General features: G+C 42.7%; 1 protein-coding gene across 2 annotated transcripts in view; it reads left to right on the forward strand.

Moving 5' to 3' along the window:
• Positions 1 to 15256, forward strand: part of PROX1 (prospero homeobox 1) — a 47154-nt gene extending 31898 nt beyond the window's left edge. Inside the window, exon 5 of one of the 2 annotated variants that reach the window (XM_015234760.3) lies at positions 14924 to 15256. In XM_015234760.3, coding sequence (XP_015090246.1) covers positions 14924 to 15112 — 189 coding nt within the window. In that variant the 3' untranslated portion in view covers positions 15113 to 15256. The remainder of the gene's footprint in view (positions 1 to 14923) is intronic. The other variant, XM_031690027.2, reaches the window with a different exon arrangement.
• Positions 15257 to 19275: the final 4019 nt, after the last annotated feature.

The raw sequence follows: 19275 nt of genomic DNA on the forward strand, positions 1-19275 counted from the left end.
CCCCGCCCCTGCCCTCTCCTTGGCTTTTTTGTTGCCTTCTGCACATTGCCACACTTTACCAGTTTTCAGAAAGCAGTTTAAAATGTGAGTACAGAAAATATTCTGCGTGCCTGGACGAGCACGTTATAGTCATCTGAAGGTTCCTTTTCTCTGGATGGAATCTTCGTCTCCACTCTGCCCCCTACCAAAATCCCCTGCCCCCTCCTTCTGCTGTCATACCACCCCCCCAAGCCCCCAACAGTGACCTATTATGAGATATTGAAAGTGACTAATGCTTGGCTGTTTTGGAAACAGAGCTAAAACATTTCTCTCAAGTTTTATTCTATATATTTGACAGAGCCACAGCTTTTGTTAAGGTGTGCTGATTTCTGTGTCAACCGCAGTAAATTTTAGAGCTTAATATCTTGGGCTGTGATGGGTACTACGTAATTGGTATGTTTAATTTCCCCTTAAATGTGAATTAATTGTTCTGGGTTAGCATATTATGAGCAGCTTCTCCAATAGAGAGTTTAACCAATTTATCCCCCAGCTACAGCAACGTAAGATGTTTCAAATGTCTCTATGATCAAATAAAACATAGATTTTTAGTTTTAAGGTCTACCGAAAGGAGTAAGTTCATATTTTTATGGGAATCATGACCAGATCATTGTCCGGAATTCTAATCCAGAATCCTAGGACAAAGACCCTGGTAAGGATGAAAGGAAACCCCCTTCCTGGAATGAGTTGCCATTTTGTACCAGGCTTCTAAGCTTCCCCGTCACTGAGTCCTGTCCTGAATTTTAGGAACAAGCCAGCTGACAAAGTGAAGAGTTTGCCCTGATCAGTAGGTCCCGAGCCCTGGGCAGGGAGCATGTCAAGAGATGCAGGTACCTGTCATTGACTGAATCATTTTCAAAAGACACAGGATGTCCCCATAACATTCCTAATCTCCCATTATCATTACGGTTTTTTATCACCCCTGGGTTTATTTAAACCTTTGTCAAATCTAACTCCATTCTCAGAGTACACCGCTCCTCAAGATAATAATTCTCTCAATGTATTGCCTGCTGTGAAAATAGTATCTTCTTTTTATGGCTGTTAAGGTGATTTCCCTGGAACTCCAAAGGGATAGCCCTGGTTAGAATGTCCTGGGATTTATCAGCAGGACTGTGGCCATATTCTCCATTTCCTTTCTGATTTCATAGACTTTGATCATTGCTCCCTCTTAATCTTCATCTCTCCAGATTAAGGAGCTCTAATCCTTTTTAAAAGTCTAATCTCATACAGTAAGTGGGCTGCCCCTGATCATTTTAGCTCCCCTTCCGTAATGCGCTTCCAGCAGGACCATATTTTCCTGAGGGACAGTCACAATCACAGGACAAAGGGGCAGCCCACACCACGGTTTTGGTGATTCTGCCTCATACGTCTCCAGTGGGACTTTTCTGATTGCCCCGGAAGTTTGTCCTCACAAGTTGGATTTCTTGAGTAGCATCTCGGTAGCACTTACTGGTTAAAATGATCCTGTGAGACCAATTTGTGAGACTCTTAGCAAGTATTCTGGCAAATCCGATTGTGTCTAGGGAGCACATCCAACCACATAAAAAGTGCACAGATCCACTCTGCCATGCACATGTTTTTAGTGTTTTTGTAGGTAAAGCACTGGAGTGGTAACCATCATGAAGACACAGCCTTAGTCTGAGTCTATAAAAATGCTGACTAAGGCAAGAAAACTCTGGTCTCTATATTTTTCTCAAGCAGGAAGCAAAATGCTCACTTAGAAGTAGGTAGGTGTTATTTTATATAGAAGCATCACCTTGAAATCTTAAAAGAGGATTCTTTGGGGAGAGTCTTTCCAATGTCAGTGGTCCTGGACTAATAGAAGTGTAGAACTTGAGAGTCCCTGGGATCATGCCACTTTCCAGCAGCAAAACCTTAGCAAGTGTCTTACCCTCTCTGTGCCTGCCTCAGTGTCCTCATATGTAAAATGGGGGAAGTGACAGCCCCTACCTCATAGAGTTGTCTTGAGAATCCAATGAACGTACATGAATATATTAGCACAAAGACAGTGCTATATAAGCATTTGCTTGAACTCATTTGTAGAGCCGAATAAAAGTTACCTTGTCCCCGCTGTCTGTCGCCCAACCACCGCATCATTTCCTGCTGACCCTAAATAGGAAAAAACAAAAAACAAAAACAAACAGAAGGACACACTGGGAGTTCTCATCAGAACTGGGACGAAGAGTCGATGCAAAACTGGTTTTGAAAAGAGAGAGTGATTCCTCGCACCTCAAGTGTGGCTGTGCAGGTGACAGCAGCCTGTAGCAGCTCTGGGCTTCTGGAGTCATGGGTTCCAGAGAAAGGCAGCAGTCAGATGCCAGGGTGGGTTGGAGGGTCTGCCTCGGGCATCACCTGCCTCCCTGGGCTCTGCTTTGCCCCCCAGCGAAGTGGTAAGGCTAAAGACAGAGCTCTGTCCTAGCTCTGAGACATCTGTGGTTCTAGAAGACTGTCTGCACTCTCTGCAGTAGTCCTGTGCGTGATGCAGAGCTTTAAGCAGTGATGAAGGAGCCCCTGGGAATACAGGTGGTGGCCACATGGAGCCACTTCCACCCTTGTGGCTCTGCCGTGGCTTAATTATCTCTGGAGAAGTCTCCTGGGCGCCCATTTCAGTGTTCTCCCCAGGCCCTCTTTGCAGATATTTCAGCAGTGCCCTTGGAGACGTGGCAACTCCCTTGCTGGGATTAGAGAGACGAATTTTTCAAATTCATAGACAATTTATTGTCATTATGTTTGCTGCGCACTTTGTTGTGTTGGCCAGGGCAGCCAAACAATGAGCACATTCATCCATGAAGCTCTCATGCCTGTGGGTTTTCTCGGAGATGGTGTGGACCTGAGCGAACGCACAGGGAGTCTGTATAACTGTCCCCACACACTTTCAACCCAGACAGTCAGCATGTGTCGTATGTATTGACTTCCGTATAACATACATCTCCCCTCCTTCAGGACAGAACTCATGGCTTTTGGATTGTATAACTACCTTCACTACTAGGTTTGGCTGGTAATTTTTGCAAAATCAGCATCATCCTCTCCTTTAATTAAACATTCCCCAAGTGATAGTCATCTGCATCTTCTTGAAAGTCTTTTCCACTGGGATTTTGTGCATATGAGTTTGTGGTAGGTAGCACATCCCTACACAAGTCATTCGGGTGTGTATTTTTCATCTTTCTTATGGTAATTTTACACAACTTGTGGGGTTTTTTTTTCTTTTTTAAGTCTACCTTGACATTTTAAAATGAAATCTGGTACAAAAAATGACTTTTAATAGAAGGTAATCTATTCACTGAGAACAAATGTGGGGGGTTGAGTCAGGGTGAAGGCAGAGGGATGATCAGAAGCAGAAGTAGGTGGAAGAAGATGAAAGGCTATGGTTTCAAGGCCACTGCATTTCCTTTAACATAGCAGGTATTTTTCAAAGATTTGTCATCTTAAGGGAGCTGAAGATGTACAAAATACTCTGTATGCAGAGTCCTGAAATGGCCTTTCAGCAGGGCCAGGCCCAGGTCTGCAGAGCATCCCAGGTCTTCCCACCCTAGATATTACCTCAAGACCCTTCGGGTGTTGGTAAGGTTCTAGAGGGCCTCCAAAGGCCCCCTGGGCCATTCTGGAATCTGTTTCTCTGCCTTTCCAAGCTATTTACCTTCCCTGAAAAAGGAATTTCAAAGCCCTTCACAAACCCTTAAGTTGCTTTGGAGATATGGCTCATGCTTAGTTTTGCAAAGGGTAATTGTGGGGGAGAAACCCATAGGACTCCCTAGAAACACAAAACAGAATTTCTCTGGCTTTTCTGCCTTGAATCCCAGTCCTTTCCCGAAACAACCCAGGTACTGGGGAGGCATGGGCAACTGTCAGCAGAGTGGCCATGTCTGCCGTGACCTGGTGTTCTCTGAAGCTCTGCTTGATTATCCCAGTGCCTTTTGCGGTGCTTACTGTGAGCAATCCTCTTCTCATTGTCTTGCCCGAACCCCACTTCCTAGCTGCTTCTCCCTAGGCTTCTCACTGACATTGCTCTGTCAACACAAATAAAGGGCACGCAGGCCAGTTTTAATGTTAGCCTAGGCGAAGCTTCATTATGAAGGTAAATCTCCTGCAGACAACAATCACGTAATGCATTCTCGAACGAAACAGGAGTAACTGTGGATTATCTGTGCCCCAGCTTCCCTTCATGCAATATTGGAGAGTTGATGCCATGTTGTTCTTGAATAATCTCCCATCCGAGAATGTCACCAAGCTTGGCCCTGTCTGTTTTACCGCCTCACCCAGTAATTGTAGCAGAAGTGAAGCTTCAGGCACTATCAGCCCGTCTGGAACTCGGACATGGCCGGCACATAATTCACGGGGCTGCCTTGAAGGGAAGTTCGTTAACGCCGCAGAGTGACTGGTGTGCTGCATCTTTTTCCATCGAAGCTGATTCATTACCTGTGTCACGAAGAGGGGATAGATTCCTTCAGTGAGTTCATTTGAATATTTGCTGGCAGGAAAGCTCTTGAGGAAGAGCTCTCATTCTAAGCAGGGCAAGAGGGGCGTCCTCCCAGGATGCCAAGATGTGGGTCATTGTCTGTTCCTGTAGACTTGCGCAGCCTCACGCGCATCCGAGTGGCGTGACGGTGCGGGTGGAATTCGGGGAGGTCGATCCCAGCTCCTCTTGCAAGAACAGCTAATGTGCTGACCCAGTGAGGGATGCAGGATTAGTGAAGAATGAGAGAGCATTAGGCCTTCAGAAAAGTGGTTAGCTCTTAAGTTTGGCTGAGAGCAGGGGCTGGCACGCTGTAGCTTACAGGCAAGATCTGGCACTGGGTCTGTTTTTTATGACCCTTACTAAGAATGGTCTTTAATATTTTTAAAGGGTTGTGAAAAAGAAGAAGAACATGCAACAAAGGCCCAACGTGGCCCGCAGAGCCTACGTACATACTATCTAGGCCTTCACAGAAAAAAATTTGCCATCCCCTGGCTGAGACTCTTTTTCTTTGGTAGAGCGTGAGCTCTGAGAGCCTTTCTACTTCTGAGGTTCTACGATTCCTTGAGACAATAGTCTTGTCCAGCTCTTACCGTAACGGCCTGCCAGATGTGTAATTCCAGCAGAGAGCTTGCTGTTGTTTTTCAGGTGGGAGAGCAGCTTAATAGCATCTTGGGGGTGGAGGGATAGGAGAAAAGATTAGATTTTCATATTTGATGCTTTTTCTCTAACTTTGTTTTTGTTTTATTTTGTTTGTTGCTCACTGAGTCACTCTTTGAAACATACGCAGAGTTGGGGAGAGAAGGCAAATTTATTCATTACAACAAATAACACAACTATAATTAGATTTCCTAATGCTGCATCCAATGCCAGAACCTCCAAGCATGAGCAAATCAACTGGCCACTTTAAGCATATTTGGTGAACCAAGTTTCAGCCCCACAAAATAATTCTGACAGTTTCACAGAGTTTATCGTGAAGACGTTTGTCCTTCTGTTCCCAGCAAACTATTACTTCCTTTCCTGAGGCTCTGGGAGGGATGGTTTTATTTATCTTGATATCTGTAAACAGAGTCGCCAGTGGAATGTCCACATGGTTTAAAATGTATATGCAGATTATTAACAGGTAGAGTAGATGTCAAGACATTCTTTTTTTATCACCTAAAGTCACACTCAAAATGTTCCATTCTAGCATATTGTTGACAGCCTTGCAGTGTTTTTATCAATATGTGTGTTGTCAACATCTTTAAGGTGTAGAAATTCTATTGTGAATTCTGTGTTTTCCAAATAACTACTCTTTTTTTTTTCTTTTGGACAATGTCAAGGTCTTTTTTTAAACATTGAAGTGTAATTCACATACAGTAAAATGCACAGATCTTTTAGTGTGTAGTTTCATGAGTTTTGACAAAGACATGAGCTATCCAAATAACTACTCTTAAAAGATAAAGAGTTAAATTAGGGCGAGGAAGCAAAGACACTCGCAAGGCAGGCCTTGGCCCTTCCTTCGTGCTACTGAGGGAAGTCCATGCGAGAGGTGACAGCCAGCCCCTCACTGCCCAGGTGGGCTGACCAGAGGCCCCTTCCTGTGATCCATTTTCATGGCACTCCGCTGGCCTTCCAAGGTAGATCCTATCCTCCCTCCTTGCAGGGTCCATGTGGCTGTTCATTCTTCTTACTACATGTCCTCCAGTGGGACTTTTCCCCCGTTGTCCTATCTGGTGGCCACTTTGCCGGCACTTATATTATAAGGGCTGGTGTGGCATGGGGGGTGTCAGGCAGTTTAACTTGGAGGTGTATTACTGCAGTGGAGGTCCCTGCCGTGGCGACAGGAGACGGGAGACATACTTCCCTTTTGCCACTTTTCCTAATTACCCCGGATGCTCTTTCAGCCTGGCTGAGAGCAACCTTGAGGCTGTCACATGGATCTCGCTCAGGGTCCTTCCCCAGCACTCCCTGGGTTGGTGCCCCCACCCCACCCCCACCCACAGCCCATGAACATGACATTGCATGGTGCGCACAGACTGGGAGCAGCTTCCACCAGCTGGAACCTCTGATCCCAAACCCACTAGAGAGTTTGGCTTTTGGATTTTGGCAAGAAGGCCTGTTGCCCATCAGGTCAGCATGAATAAAGATTTCTTTCTTCCTCTCTTTTTTTAAAGTCAGGCATCAACCGACACTGCCCCCAGAGCTCTTTTTCTCAAGGCAGTTTAACCCCTTCTCTTGAGTACCTTTATTTTCTATACTGAACGTGCGCACAGTATTTTGTCTCACAGTAATTCTTTCCCTGTGAGACAACCAAGAGATCTACTATATGTAAGGTTTGAAAGCCAAATCAATTCTCAACCATCTTATCATTTTTAAAGTCTGTTTATCCAGCTTTGTAGGAGGAACGAGCAGACTGTTTGAAGGCCACATACTTTCCAAACCTTGGTTGCAACACGTTTGCCCCGTTTTGAAACTGTCTTTATCAGGCCGAGAAAACGAAAATCTATTTGACAAAGTGACACTCTGGCCAGTTTATCTTGCAATATGGCTTTAGCTCACTGAGTCTATTGATTTCCTTAAATTAATGTTTACAGAATGCTACTGAATTTTGCTCAACAGAACATTGTTCTTTTGAAGGTTTATAAAAAAAATGATACAGACTGTTATCGCCATGTGTTCCTTTGCTTAGACTAAGGAAACATGGGGGTGGGGCGGGTAACTGGGTTTTTTTGTTGTTGTTGTTTTGTTTTAAGGGCAGCCTTGAACTCTAGCCACTTCCTATAAGCATTTAGTCTTCACATAGTTAAGTAGCAAAACACATAAGTAGGAGGTGAGCCCACTCTTAAGCCTAAAACTGCGTGGGCATCACACTGATCTAATCCTGTAAGGTCCCCGAAAGCTGAATGCCACCTGGAGCATCAGAGTCAAAGAGACTTCAGTCCAGAGCCCAGTTGTGGCTGCAGAATTGTCCTTGGCCTCATTCAGTGTAGCCCGGCAGGCATCTGCAAACGATTTCGTAGCCAGTGTTCTCTGGATAACTCCAGTCCTTCCAAGCAGAGGTGTGAGCATCCTATTAAAATTTAAACGCCACGTAGCCATTTAGTGGGAACTCTTAACTGAAACACCTTGCTCTTTGACCGTGGCGCTCAGTGCCTAATACACCAAACCTAGTCTCTAGAGGTGATTTTCAAACTAGCCTTCCTGGGGTAGCATCTGTGGCCGTTCAGCCCCTGACAGGATTCAGGTCACAATCATGAAATGACCAAAGTCAAACTTAGGAAACACAAGGCAACTTTTCTCAACGTGTTGACTCAGCCAATAAAATCACGCACGTGAACCTCCTCAAAACATTTCTCAAAACCCTGCTTTGCCTACATGTATTTATCACAGTGAAACAGCTCCCAGGAACTGGGCTCTTCCTTAAGGTTCAAACCACCACCTTCCCTTCAGATACAGTTTTATGCTTTCCAAAGCACATCCGTGCTTGTTTTCCCATCTGATTCATCTCCATAATGAGAAGGCACTGGAGCCCAATCCCATGATTCACGCTGGGTAGCATCCGGCACCCTTTCGCCCCTTGCCTTCCCGCCATTCACCCAGGATAAATGCCTGCGTGACTGCGGAGGAGACCCCCAGGAACGACATCTTGTCACCACCTCTCATAGCCCCGTGGGTCCGTGCTTCTGCCTCTGGCAGGAGAATTCGGTGAGGGTGAGACAGTGGAGAGGAACAGCAATTGGGTATCTGTTCTTGCCTTTTCGGCTGATAATCTCTATGAGGAGTCACCAAAGCATGTGAGTTTATCCATTTAAGTCCACTCTGTCTGCCGTCTAAGTCCCCAGCTTGTGCCCCTGCCGTCAGGAGATATGTCTCTCCTTGATCAATATTTACTTAACAAACAGCAGGGATGGGAGAGTTTGTTTAGAGGAATCATGTGCACACGAGGGTGAATGGATGCTCGGGAAAGTACTTCAACTTCGTCTCATTTCCTAGGATCTTCGTGTGCATGTGCACGTGTGCCTGTGTGTGCACACGCACACACGCACGTAGAGACGCCCTTTCCCTTTTTAATTCTCCAAAGACACTTGGAGGTCATGGAGCAAAATGCCTTGCTCTATATGATCAGTACATTGTTTACACCAGAAGAGACCTCGTGATACAAATTCAGCTTTGAAAAACCCAGCCCAAAGTTTCATTTTCCTTTTGTGCGCCTCTACAGGTTAAACATTTTGGACAGGCTTTTAGGGCGAATTAGATGCACGAGCCTCTTCCTTTGACCCCTTTCAGATGAGTGGAAGGGAAGAAAATGCAGATGGAAACAATAAAAGCCATTTGACAAGGCAACTCTAACAATATATTTTTGATGGCATTACATTTTATTTATCTATTTTTCAGACAGTCCAAGGAGCAAAGTAGCTCTCGAGAATTTCAAAGCCCCTTACCCAGTTTTCAGAATCAGCTGTGTTTAACTCTAGTAATAAATAAGAATACCACGGTGCTGAAGTTTAGAGAGCTCCATTCTTTCAACTTCACTCAAACAATTGCTTGAAGGCTCAAGTCAGTGCCTTCAATGCAGTTGACTTGGAGGCATCTGGGTCTAGTTTGATGGGTTTTGTTTCTGCGTGTGGGTAGAGGCTGGGGTGGGGGCGAGGCTGGGGGAGTTATTTATTTATTTGATTTTGTGAATCGGAGTTGTAAAAGCCATCTGAAATATTCATGCAGAATTGTCTGAGAAGCCCGTTCCTGTTTTATTTACTGCACAGTAGAGCAGCCACAGCGGATTAGTTCTACAATACCCGTAACAAAAGCCCAACAGCTGATGCATGTGATGTTAGGAGGTGACAAAACAGTTAAAGTATGCTGCTGGCTACAGGCAGGCAGTCAGCAGATGCAGACAAAAGGGTTTGTGACAAGAATAACTCTCTCTCCAAGGCGAGCAGTGAAGAGTATCCAAAATACCGCTACCCTTTTCTCCTTGACATTGTCTTCTTACAGTCAGCATTTTATTGCCCTTTTATAGTATTTTTTTTTCTTTAAGAGGTGGAGGAGAAAGAAGAAAGAAAACCCACACAGAAAGTAATTCACCAAAATATTAGGCAGGATTGCACTTGTCCATCAGTTAGTCATTTCTGCCCATACGTACCTTTTCTTTTCCATGTCCTCACTGAAGTTTGAAAAAAAAATAGTTTAAGAGATGGACTGGAAAGATGAGCTCCCTTGATAGGATTGCAATCTATTGATTGATAAGCTTGATGAGCCATTCGAGCCTTTGGTTGTTGGGGAGGGGCTGGTGAGAGAGGTCTCAACCTGGTTTGTTTACTGTCCATTTCAGCAAAGATCATGTCCCTGATGAAACTAGGCCAGTGGACCAATTTTTAAAGGGGATGGAGGATGGAAAGGTATCCACGGGGAGCTGTGCGAGGGGCAAGGTTTAGGTCTCCCGCAGGAGGCTGGTGGATGTTTCAGAGGTGTGAAAAATCAGCTTCTCTGTCTCCAGAAAATAGGAGAGGCTGTCTTCTTTTTAACCTTTGTAATTCCCCTTCTATTCTCTGTGACATTCATTCAGCTGCCAAGAGCGTTTGGCAAGGTTTGGGCCAGCGAGCACACTTCCAGTGACCGCTAACCTTGGTATGTCCTGACACTTATGATGAGTGTCTGCAGGACACAGAAGGCAGGCAGCCTGCTATGTCAGGCTTTTATTATGTACTGCAGAGGCTAGGGACAGTCAGTTTAATAAAACAAATCATCCTTGAAGGTAAAGCAACTGGGAAGAGGAGGAGGAAGACGGGGGGAAAATGTGTCTTTGCCACTCATACTGATTAAAAAAAAAAAAAAGAACAGTCAAACAACCACCCACCCAACCCACGGTGTGTGCGAGCGTGCGTGCATGCGTGTGTGTGTGTGTGTGTGTGTGCGCGCTTCGGTGCAACCCAGCCACGGACTCAGCAGGCTTGAAAACGCCCTCCCATTTCCCCCATTTCGTCTAAGCCCACAAGGCCCTCCTTTGCTCTGAGACTCAAGCACAAACAATGGTGATGATATGGGTGGCTGCTGCGGGCCAGCCCCCTTCAGATGTATGAGTGCATTCAAGTACCTCCTCGCAATTATCCCCTCCTCCAAATATCAGGGCAAGGAGACGCGAGACCATCTGGGGTAAGGTTCCTATATTGGGAGGCCTTTTATCAAAGCGAAGTTTCCACTCTCCTCTCCTGAAGAACACTCAGCACCGCAGCTCCCACAATAGCTGCAGAGTTGCAGCCAGAGACTTTGGGAGCCTTTTGTTTTTCCCCTGTGGCATGTCCAAAGGCACGGCCCTCCCTCCCCCTCCCAGCGGCCGGCATTGTCTTGCATTCCAGGGACTTGATTGACTGTTGCCACCTGATGCTGAGGAGATACTCTAGGGTTCATTCTGCAGATTGTTGGGTTCTATTAAAAGAAACCCAGATAAGGGATTACTTGTCACTAAGGGATTTTCTGCAGATGTTTATTAGTGATTGGAAATCCATTAGGTGTGAAGAAGTACAGAAAAACACAGGCAGCACCATTCTCATAAGCCTGAAGTCGAAGACAGCGCCCCCCAAAAAGTCAGAAAGGACCCCCTTCACTTACTCCCTTAAATGGAGTTGGGGAAACTTTTCTAGCAGAGAGGTAAGGGTCTCTTTTCCATGGGTGATATTTCTACCTGAGGGTGGAATTCCCTGGCACTCTCTCAGAGGATCAGTTGTTACTCATCAATTTACCTCTCTGGAGCCACCAAAAAACGATTAATTGCTCTAGTGCTAGAGGATCTCATTAGAACTTTCTTTTATTTAGCCCAATCCACTCCCTGAGTATTGCCACAAAATAAGCACTGAATTAGCAAAAAGCATTTCATTTGTTCCCAAAGAATTCATCCCTTCCCAAACATAAACCACTACTGGGGTCTCCTCCTGGGAATCTTTGGTGTCATTCTCACTTATTTTGAAGCAACTAGCTCTTCTGTGGTTTTTTCTCAATCCCGGGTCCACAGCTTGTCAAGGCTTTGATGCCTCATATACATTAGAAATTACTGAAAATACATTAAAAAGGAGGCAGCGTGATTTAATGGAAAGACACCTGAACAGGTTATTGGACTTGAGTCTCTTCATCTTATAGACTCTCATCATCTCATCATTTTTCCATCCGTAAAATGAGTTCTGAGATCTAGTTCAGCTCTTTAAATTCTGTTTTTTTAATCATTATTTTAAAATTCCTTTTTAAAAAGTATTTAGGGAGAAGACAAGTGTGACTCTAGAAAAGATGCACAGTAAAGCAGAAGGCAGGGTCTCTGTATGAGCTGTTTATCAGAGACGGTGCAGAAGAACTCTGTTAAGCATTGTGAGGGGTCCACAGACTAGAAATCAGGACTTTTTAATCTGAAGACATCATATGATAAGTTCATTACAACTCAATATAAGGAGGTGAAAAGTTAAATAACAAAAAGATACGCATACAGACAGCCCAAGATTACTAACAAAAGAAATGAATGTTTAAAACAGGGTAAAACCCCACTAAAAACCATTAACCCACCTGGTGAATGACTAGGTGGAGGCTGCACACACCCCACAAAGACATTACCTTGATTTGTCCTCAGGCAAACCCTAGAGCTGCGCTTCCTTCCCTCCCGTGGTGCTGATGCTGCTCTAGCTGCATCTCCCTCCTCTGACTGTCTTACCCTCGGCCCCTGGCTCCTCACATCTCCCCTGGGGTCCTTGCAGGGTGTGGGGCTTCTGGTCTCCCTTCCCTACAGCTCTGCCACATCGTGCCACGCCGCATCCCCAAGGGTTCAAGGAACAGAGGTCTTCATCATGAATCTGTTGCTAATGGCCAGGAAAACTACACTTCTTGAAATGTTTATTTTAATAAATGCCTCTGGTTATGTTTCTGTAGCATTTGGCTAACAGCTCCCAAACCAAATAGTTAGAGTGGGGAGTTGCACTGCCTAACTGTTCTCCAGCCAGACACCCTCTCTCAGTGGTGCCCATTTGATAAAATGTGGAGGATTATCTTTGGGGAAGAGGGGAGGGTACTCTAAAAAGGCTGCCTAATGACTTTTCATTCATGATCAGGTGCGTGGGAGGGCTCGTTGCTCCTCCAGGCCCTTCGCATCCTGCAAATACTCCTGTATGTGCAGGAGAATTGAGAGAAAATCATCAAAGTTCAGTAGAAAACACAAATGACATCTCAGCGGGGAATGGCCATTGGGGTGTGTGGCTTTGCACACCCGTTGAGGGGGGTATAACATGGTGCTTCAACGCTTTTTCAGGCATTGCTGGTAACTTTGTCCTGAGAAACTGGCCAATATATCGGTCTTTGGGAGGGGCTACCGAATTTTTCACTTTTTCTAGATTCTGATCGGCCCTACATGGGGCCCCTTTTTTGTTTTCCTAAGGAGTTATCAGGTTTCTTTCAAAGGGCAAGTGAATTACCATTGGAAGCCCTGAACTTCTCTGTCCAACTCCAAATGTGTAAAGTAGGGGCGTCTGGTGATCATTTTAGTCTTCTTTATCAGTTACTATCATTATAAAAGGTCAACTATGCAAATTGAGAAAAGGTGGGGAGAAAGGGGTCAGATATGTTCAAAATGACAATCCCTCCTTTTACTGTGGGTAAGTGGCCAGTCTGAACTGATATGAAAATCTCCCCGTCCTTGTATGTGTGTAGACAGATCTATAGGGCATCTGCTTCCTCACATGTCTGTACTTCCTGTAAAAATAAAACATTATTAATGTATAAGTGCCCCACTGGAAGAAATCTACAGATTGTCTGGGTGTACTTGGAAAATTATGAGTTCATGGAATGATTCTGTGAATCCGTTATCTTGTTGTGGGGAAAGACAGGCCATGATTTACCATGTACCTTGTGAAGAATACCAAGTGAGTGCATCATTCACCCTTCCTTTCCTTGGGCCGGCCTATTAAATAAATGACTATTAATAAACAATTAATAAACACACACACAAAACACACACACATATGTATTGCTGTGAGAGAAAAGGATTAACATATAGGGATTCTGAAAAGAATGTTTGGAGAATGTTTTATCTTAGAACACATGACCTCAAACAATTCCCTTAATCTCTCTGAGCCTCAGTTTTCTCCCTGTAAAATGGGGTGAATAATCACAGAGATGTTGGGGGAACTGAGCGACTTAATTCACATTCAGTACGTAACACAGTGCCTGACACATAATGAGCACTCCAAAAATGTTGGTTTTTATTATTTTCAGCTGCATAAGTCACATTCTTATGGAACAATCCTAATCTCAAGGTAAAGATATTTTCCAATGTAGGATTTTAGTTTTTAGTACAAATTTTGTGTTTTGGGGCTTAGGTGTGAATGTCATTCTCTTACTCTTTTTTGTACATAAGGTACAGGCAGACCTCGGAGACAGTGCAGATTCTGGTCCAGACCACCACAATTAAGTGAATGTTGTGATAAAACAAGTCACATGATTTTTTAAAAATTTTTCCAGTGTATATAAAAGTTACGTTTACACTTTAGTAGTCTATTAAGTGTGCAACAGCAGTAAGTCTAAAAAGACATACGTATCTTACTAAAAAAGACGATTGCTAAAAACGCTAACAAGCATCTGAGTCTTCATTAAATTGTCACCTTTTTGCAATAGTAACATCGAACATCACTGATCAGGGATCACCAGAACAAATATAATATTAATGAAAATGTTGGAAATACTTCAAGAATTACCACAACGTGACACGGAGACATGAAGTGGGCAAATGCTGTTTGAAAAATGGTGCCAATTGACTTGTCCATGCAGGGTTGCCACAAACCTTCAATTTGTAAAATAAAAAGAAATTAAAAAAAACAAAACAAAACCGCAGTATCTGAAGCAGATCAGTAAAGTGAAGCAGAATAAAACGAGGTCTGCCTGTACTTTACAGTGAAGATCATTTTAACATACAATTTAGGACTTGAGTCATCAATCCTCTGCTACAAGCAGGAAACCAAGATTTTGGTGTTCTTCCCTCTACAATGTGGGTTTAGTTTATATCAAAAGCCAATTGTTTTCTACTTTTGAGAACACACTTTGCTTTCATAATGGAAATATGATTCAAATTCTGAAAGATGAGGTGGAGACTTGCTCCGGGAATACTCCTGTTTAATGAAGTGAGGCATTCCAACAATCTGTCCCCTTTTTCTACCCGAATATTCACAACGGAATCCCAGTTTTTAAGTCTGCGTGTATCTCTTGTGCCCGTCTTTTTCTAAAACTCTACAGAGATATCAACTCCACGTTACGATGCTACTATATATAACGTCTTTACATAAGAGAATAGAGGCCGGCCATTTTTAGAAAATGCAGGTGCCATGTAAGCCCCTTTCTGAAAGAAAGAACTTAGCTCAATTTCCTTTGAAGAACTGGAGACTTGAAACTGAAAACTTTATTAATGCCATTGTCTCCTTGTATCAGCAGGTTCCAGAGAGATTCCTGGAAGTTGCGCAGATCACATTACGGGAGTTTTTCAATGCCATTATCGCAGGCAAAGATGTTGATCCTTCCTGGAAGAAGGCCATATACAAGGTCATCTGCAAGCTGGATAGTGAAGTCCCTGAGATTTTCAAATCCCCAAACTGCCTACAAGAGCTGCTTCATGAGTAGAAATTTTCAACAACTCTTTTCGAATGTATGAATAGTAGCAGCCCCCTGTGGGTGTCCGAGTTTTATGTGTCTAGATTTTGATTTCATATGTATGTGTCTGGGAGGCATGGATATGTTATGAAATCAGCTGGTAATTCCTCCTCATCATCTTTCTCTCATTTTTCTCTTGTTTTCCATTGCAAGGGGATGGTTCTTTTCCTTCCGCCTTTAGTTTACTTTTGCCCAAGGCCCTTAACATTTGGAGACTTAAAATAGGGTTAATTTTCAGGGAAAAAGAATGTTGACGTGTATAAAGTCTACATTAGCGAGGAAGGGCATTCGTTAAGGATGCTTCTGCTTGATTGATGGTTTATTGCAAATGGCGGTTGGCGGAGGGAACCCATGACACAGCACAACGCTGAAGTCAGTGATGTGTCTCTTGTTTTTCCTGCTACGAAGGTCAGAAAACTCAATGAAACCACTTGATAAACTTTGTTTAATATTTTGTTTGGTTTGAACTCAGTAAGTAGCTTTTTATGACATGTTTAAAGATAACACCAGTGGCAGATGGACAGCTCACTTTTCAAAAGTATCCCAAAAGGCCCAATTTTAAAAAGAAACAGGATCACTAACTATCATGCCTTTCCTGACGGAAATGGCAAACACCCCCAACTAGTACCAATTTCTTCTGGAGGCAAAGCAACTTAGCGCAAAACTGACTCTTTCACAAGGTGAGACTGGAAAATCACGTGACCTCTGGTCACCTCTCAATTTTGCAATAGGTTCTTCTCTATAATAAATGAGTATATGTCATTCTTCATAGAGAAAACCCCTATCACGTGTTATTTTTCATTTATCTTGCTTCAGATATTAAAAGGCACATAAGTTTCAAATGTACTCTTTCCTCAACCTTGTTTATATGCTTAAAAAGAATTATTATTTCTGTTTAATATTTAACACTTTAAAAAAAAAACCACTATTTTCTGAATACCTTTCTATGGTAAGGAAGAAAGGACATCCCAACTTGACCATAAAATTCCTGCCCACACTAGAAGTTTGGCAGCTGAGATGAGTACACATGAGAATGACCTATTTTCACATACATTTCCACACCACCCTGATGGATATTCAAAGTGGTGACAGTCGGATTAAGTGTTTCTTCGTTTTAGATACAGCATTTTAAAGCAATTGATAAAGTCTCTTCTAATTGAGAAGCTAGTATTGACCAAAACGTGAGAAGAGTGTATAGGATGGGAGAGTTTGGGAGTTCACCCAAAAGACACAATCTCAGCACACATAAGAAAGCCAGCTGCTATTTCGTGCTTTCTTCAATGGTTCTCCTCTTTTTTTTTTCTTCCCCCCTCCCCAGATTTTCAAAGGTATACAACGTCCAATCCTTGCTTTTAAAAAGCCAAACAGCATTCACACTTGTTTTCTTCAGTGGATTTTGTGTGCAGATGCAGTAAGAATTCCTTTTTCATTCTAATAGTGTTTTCCAGAACCCTCCCTCCCCTTAGGGAATTTGATGTACGTTTCCTAAAATAACACAGCAACAAACCTGGTATTTAGATCATATACAACATAAATACTGTTTTCCCTTGATTTTTATAAAAATTACATTTGACTTTGGAGAATGCAGGTTGACCCATGTGACTAACTAGCTGACCCAATCGCTGTAATTTCACATCATTTATAAATTCTGCTGATGGACAGGAATGTATGAAGGCAATTATTGTCAGCACAAAGCCTTAAAACCTGCTGACTTTAAGTTAAACAGCGCAGTCCTGTGATGCCTGCCTCATTCAGGAGACACAGCCGCTCGCGGGGTGGACAGAGTGCAGGGGCGCCGGCCGGAACACCCCCGGCTTCGCTCTGCACCCACAGCCAAACCCATCACCCAGCTTGCACTCTCCAACACAGCAGCGCACACAGAGCCATCAGATCCGATTTGTTCTTGTTCCTGCTTGTTTGGGGCAAAAAAAAAAAAAAAATTGGATAATGATCACATTGGAATATAATGCAAAACTTTCCACCACCCGCCCCCCCCCCCAAATCCAATCAGCACAAAGTAGGGAAGCAATCTCAACTTGTGGTCACGCTCTTTTGCCTTGCTTCATGTACGAATGTATGACTTTCATCATTGGCTTTAGGATACAACTGGGTCTCTGCTATCCCGTGTAATTCACATCACCATTGTGTTACTATTTGCAAGGTAAAAGGCAAAACCATAGTGTATTCACACATATAGGCAGATTGCTGGATCTTCTTGATCTGGGGCAAAATTCGGTACTGATTCCAGACTTATTTGGGTTTTTAGTGTGATTCTCCCCTGCCTTTCTAATTGAAATAGATGAATTAAGCAAAAGTATGTGTTCACAACCAAATGTTGATGTGCTTATCTGTGGTAATATCCTCCCAATGTTCACTAAGGCATAGAAATTATTTCAGAGTAGAAATTGCAGTGTGAGAATAAGCTCACCTCATTGTCCTGGAAATAGAACACAATCATTTTGCTTTTAGGTGATTTATTTTCTTTTATTCTCTTTTACAATCAGAAAATCTTGTGCCTCCCAGTGCATTGGAAAATGACAAAAGCCTGTCTCTCAAAAAACTCCTATTTAACAAGTTTGTTTTTTTTTTAATCACCATCTTTCAAATCTTAGCTCAACTCTCACCAAGTAAAAATTGGCTACTTGCGAGAAAGTTAACTTTCTCTGGTGGGAGGGTGAAGGCTGAGGGACAGTTTACATAGAGAAACAGTCTAAAGTCCATGTTGAAATACCACATTTCTACTTATTTTCTGCTAACCCTAAATTATTTTTGATCTACACTTGAGGTTATAGTCTGTGCCTAGACCTAAATGCACCAGCGGGGGGATTTTTTAAAAATCCTTCAAAATACCAGTTTTTTCCCACAAGTACAATTGTTCTTGTGCCTTCTGTGGCTTTTGATTTCATCCTTTTGACTTTATTTCCAATTACTACAGCTGCAATAAACACTAGATTTTTTTTTCTGGCTGTTTGACATAACGTTGATAGCTATGCATATTTTGTGTCTTTTTAAAACAAAGCGGGAGAATACGTTTTTGAAGAAGAGAATTTTTAGAACAGTTTGATACCGCAAATTATTTTTTCCTCAATTGTTTGAGCAGCATTCGAGTTTTGAAAATTCTTGTAGAAGCCAATTTTTTGTAACTGTGGTGCAAATCTTGTGTTTTCTTAGCCTAATGAGAAGTAGTATAGAAGCAATATTTCATACCATGTGCTGTATATGTGTGTACAGATGTGTGAACATAAAAACACATACACACATATACACACATGTAAAAATATACATATATATATGCGTGTGAAGTGGAAAGCTTACCTTTTCCTATCTAGATTTAAGGACCTATTTTAGACATTTGTTATGTTTTGTGAAAAGAATGTTCTATTTGCAACAACAAAACATTTAATTCTTACTGTATCTCTGGCTGTTTAATGAGGACGTTTCACTTAAATGGTAAAACCACGTGGAAGATGGTAGAATGTAGAAATTATTTAAGGAAATGTTCACCCACATATTCCTGAAGTTTGCTTTGTGCCTCCAGTATTATTTAATTAAAGTGTTTTATGTTTGCAGAATCTCTGTTGCTGTGCTGGGGATGTGGGTGAATATCATTTTTTTAATGTTAAAAACAAAAAAAAAAGCAAAACAAAAACACTAAAGCAAGAGGGGAACTTTTATAAAGCAATGTAAATATTTAACCTCATGGCTGTTGTTACATAAGACATGAGATTTTAATAAATAACTACATTCTCACAACATCTGTTGAGTTTATTAGGAACACTACGGTGACTGTGTAGACAGTTGAAAGCATTCTTGAAAATCCTGCTCTCTACTTTGAAAAGATAACAGTCTCTTTCATCAGATGTCAAGGGCAAGGGTAATGCAGTTTCTGTAAATTTATGAAATTTCTTTTCTATGTACATGAAGACATTTAGGATATAACCCCCCTCCCCATGCACACACACACACACACACACACACATACATACAGGTCGAATTAAATCATAAAGCTAAAGATTGGGGGAGCGTTAAAAATAGGATGTTCCCCAAAAGCAATCATAAATTCATCCAAGGAAAAGTGGTTTACAGACTCCCCTGAAAGAAGCAGCGTGCAGGTGAGGACAGAGCAGAATCTC

This window comes from Vicugna pacos, chromosome 23 (assembly GCF_048564905.1).
Source record: "Vicugna pacos chromosome 23, VicPac4, whole genome shotgun sequence".
NCBI lineage: Eukaryota > Metazoa > Chordata > Mammalia > Artiodactyla > Camelidae > Vicugna > Vicugna pacos.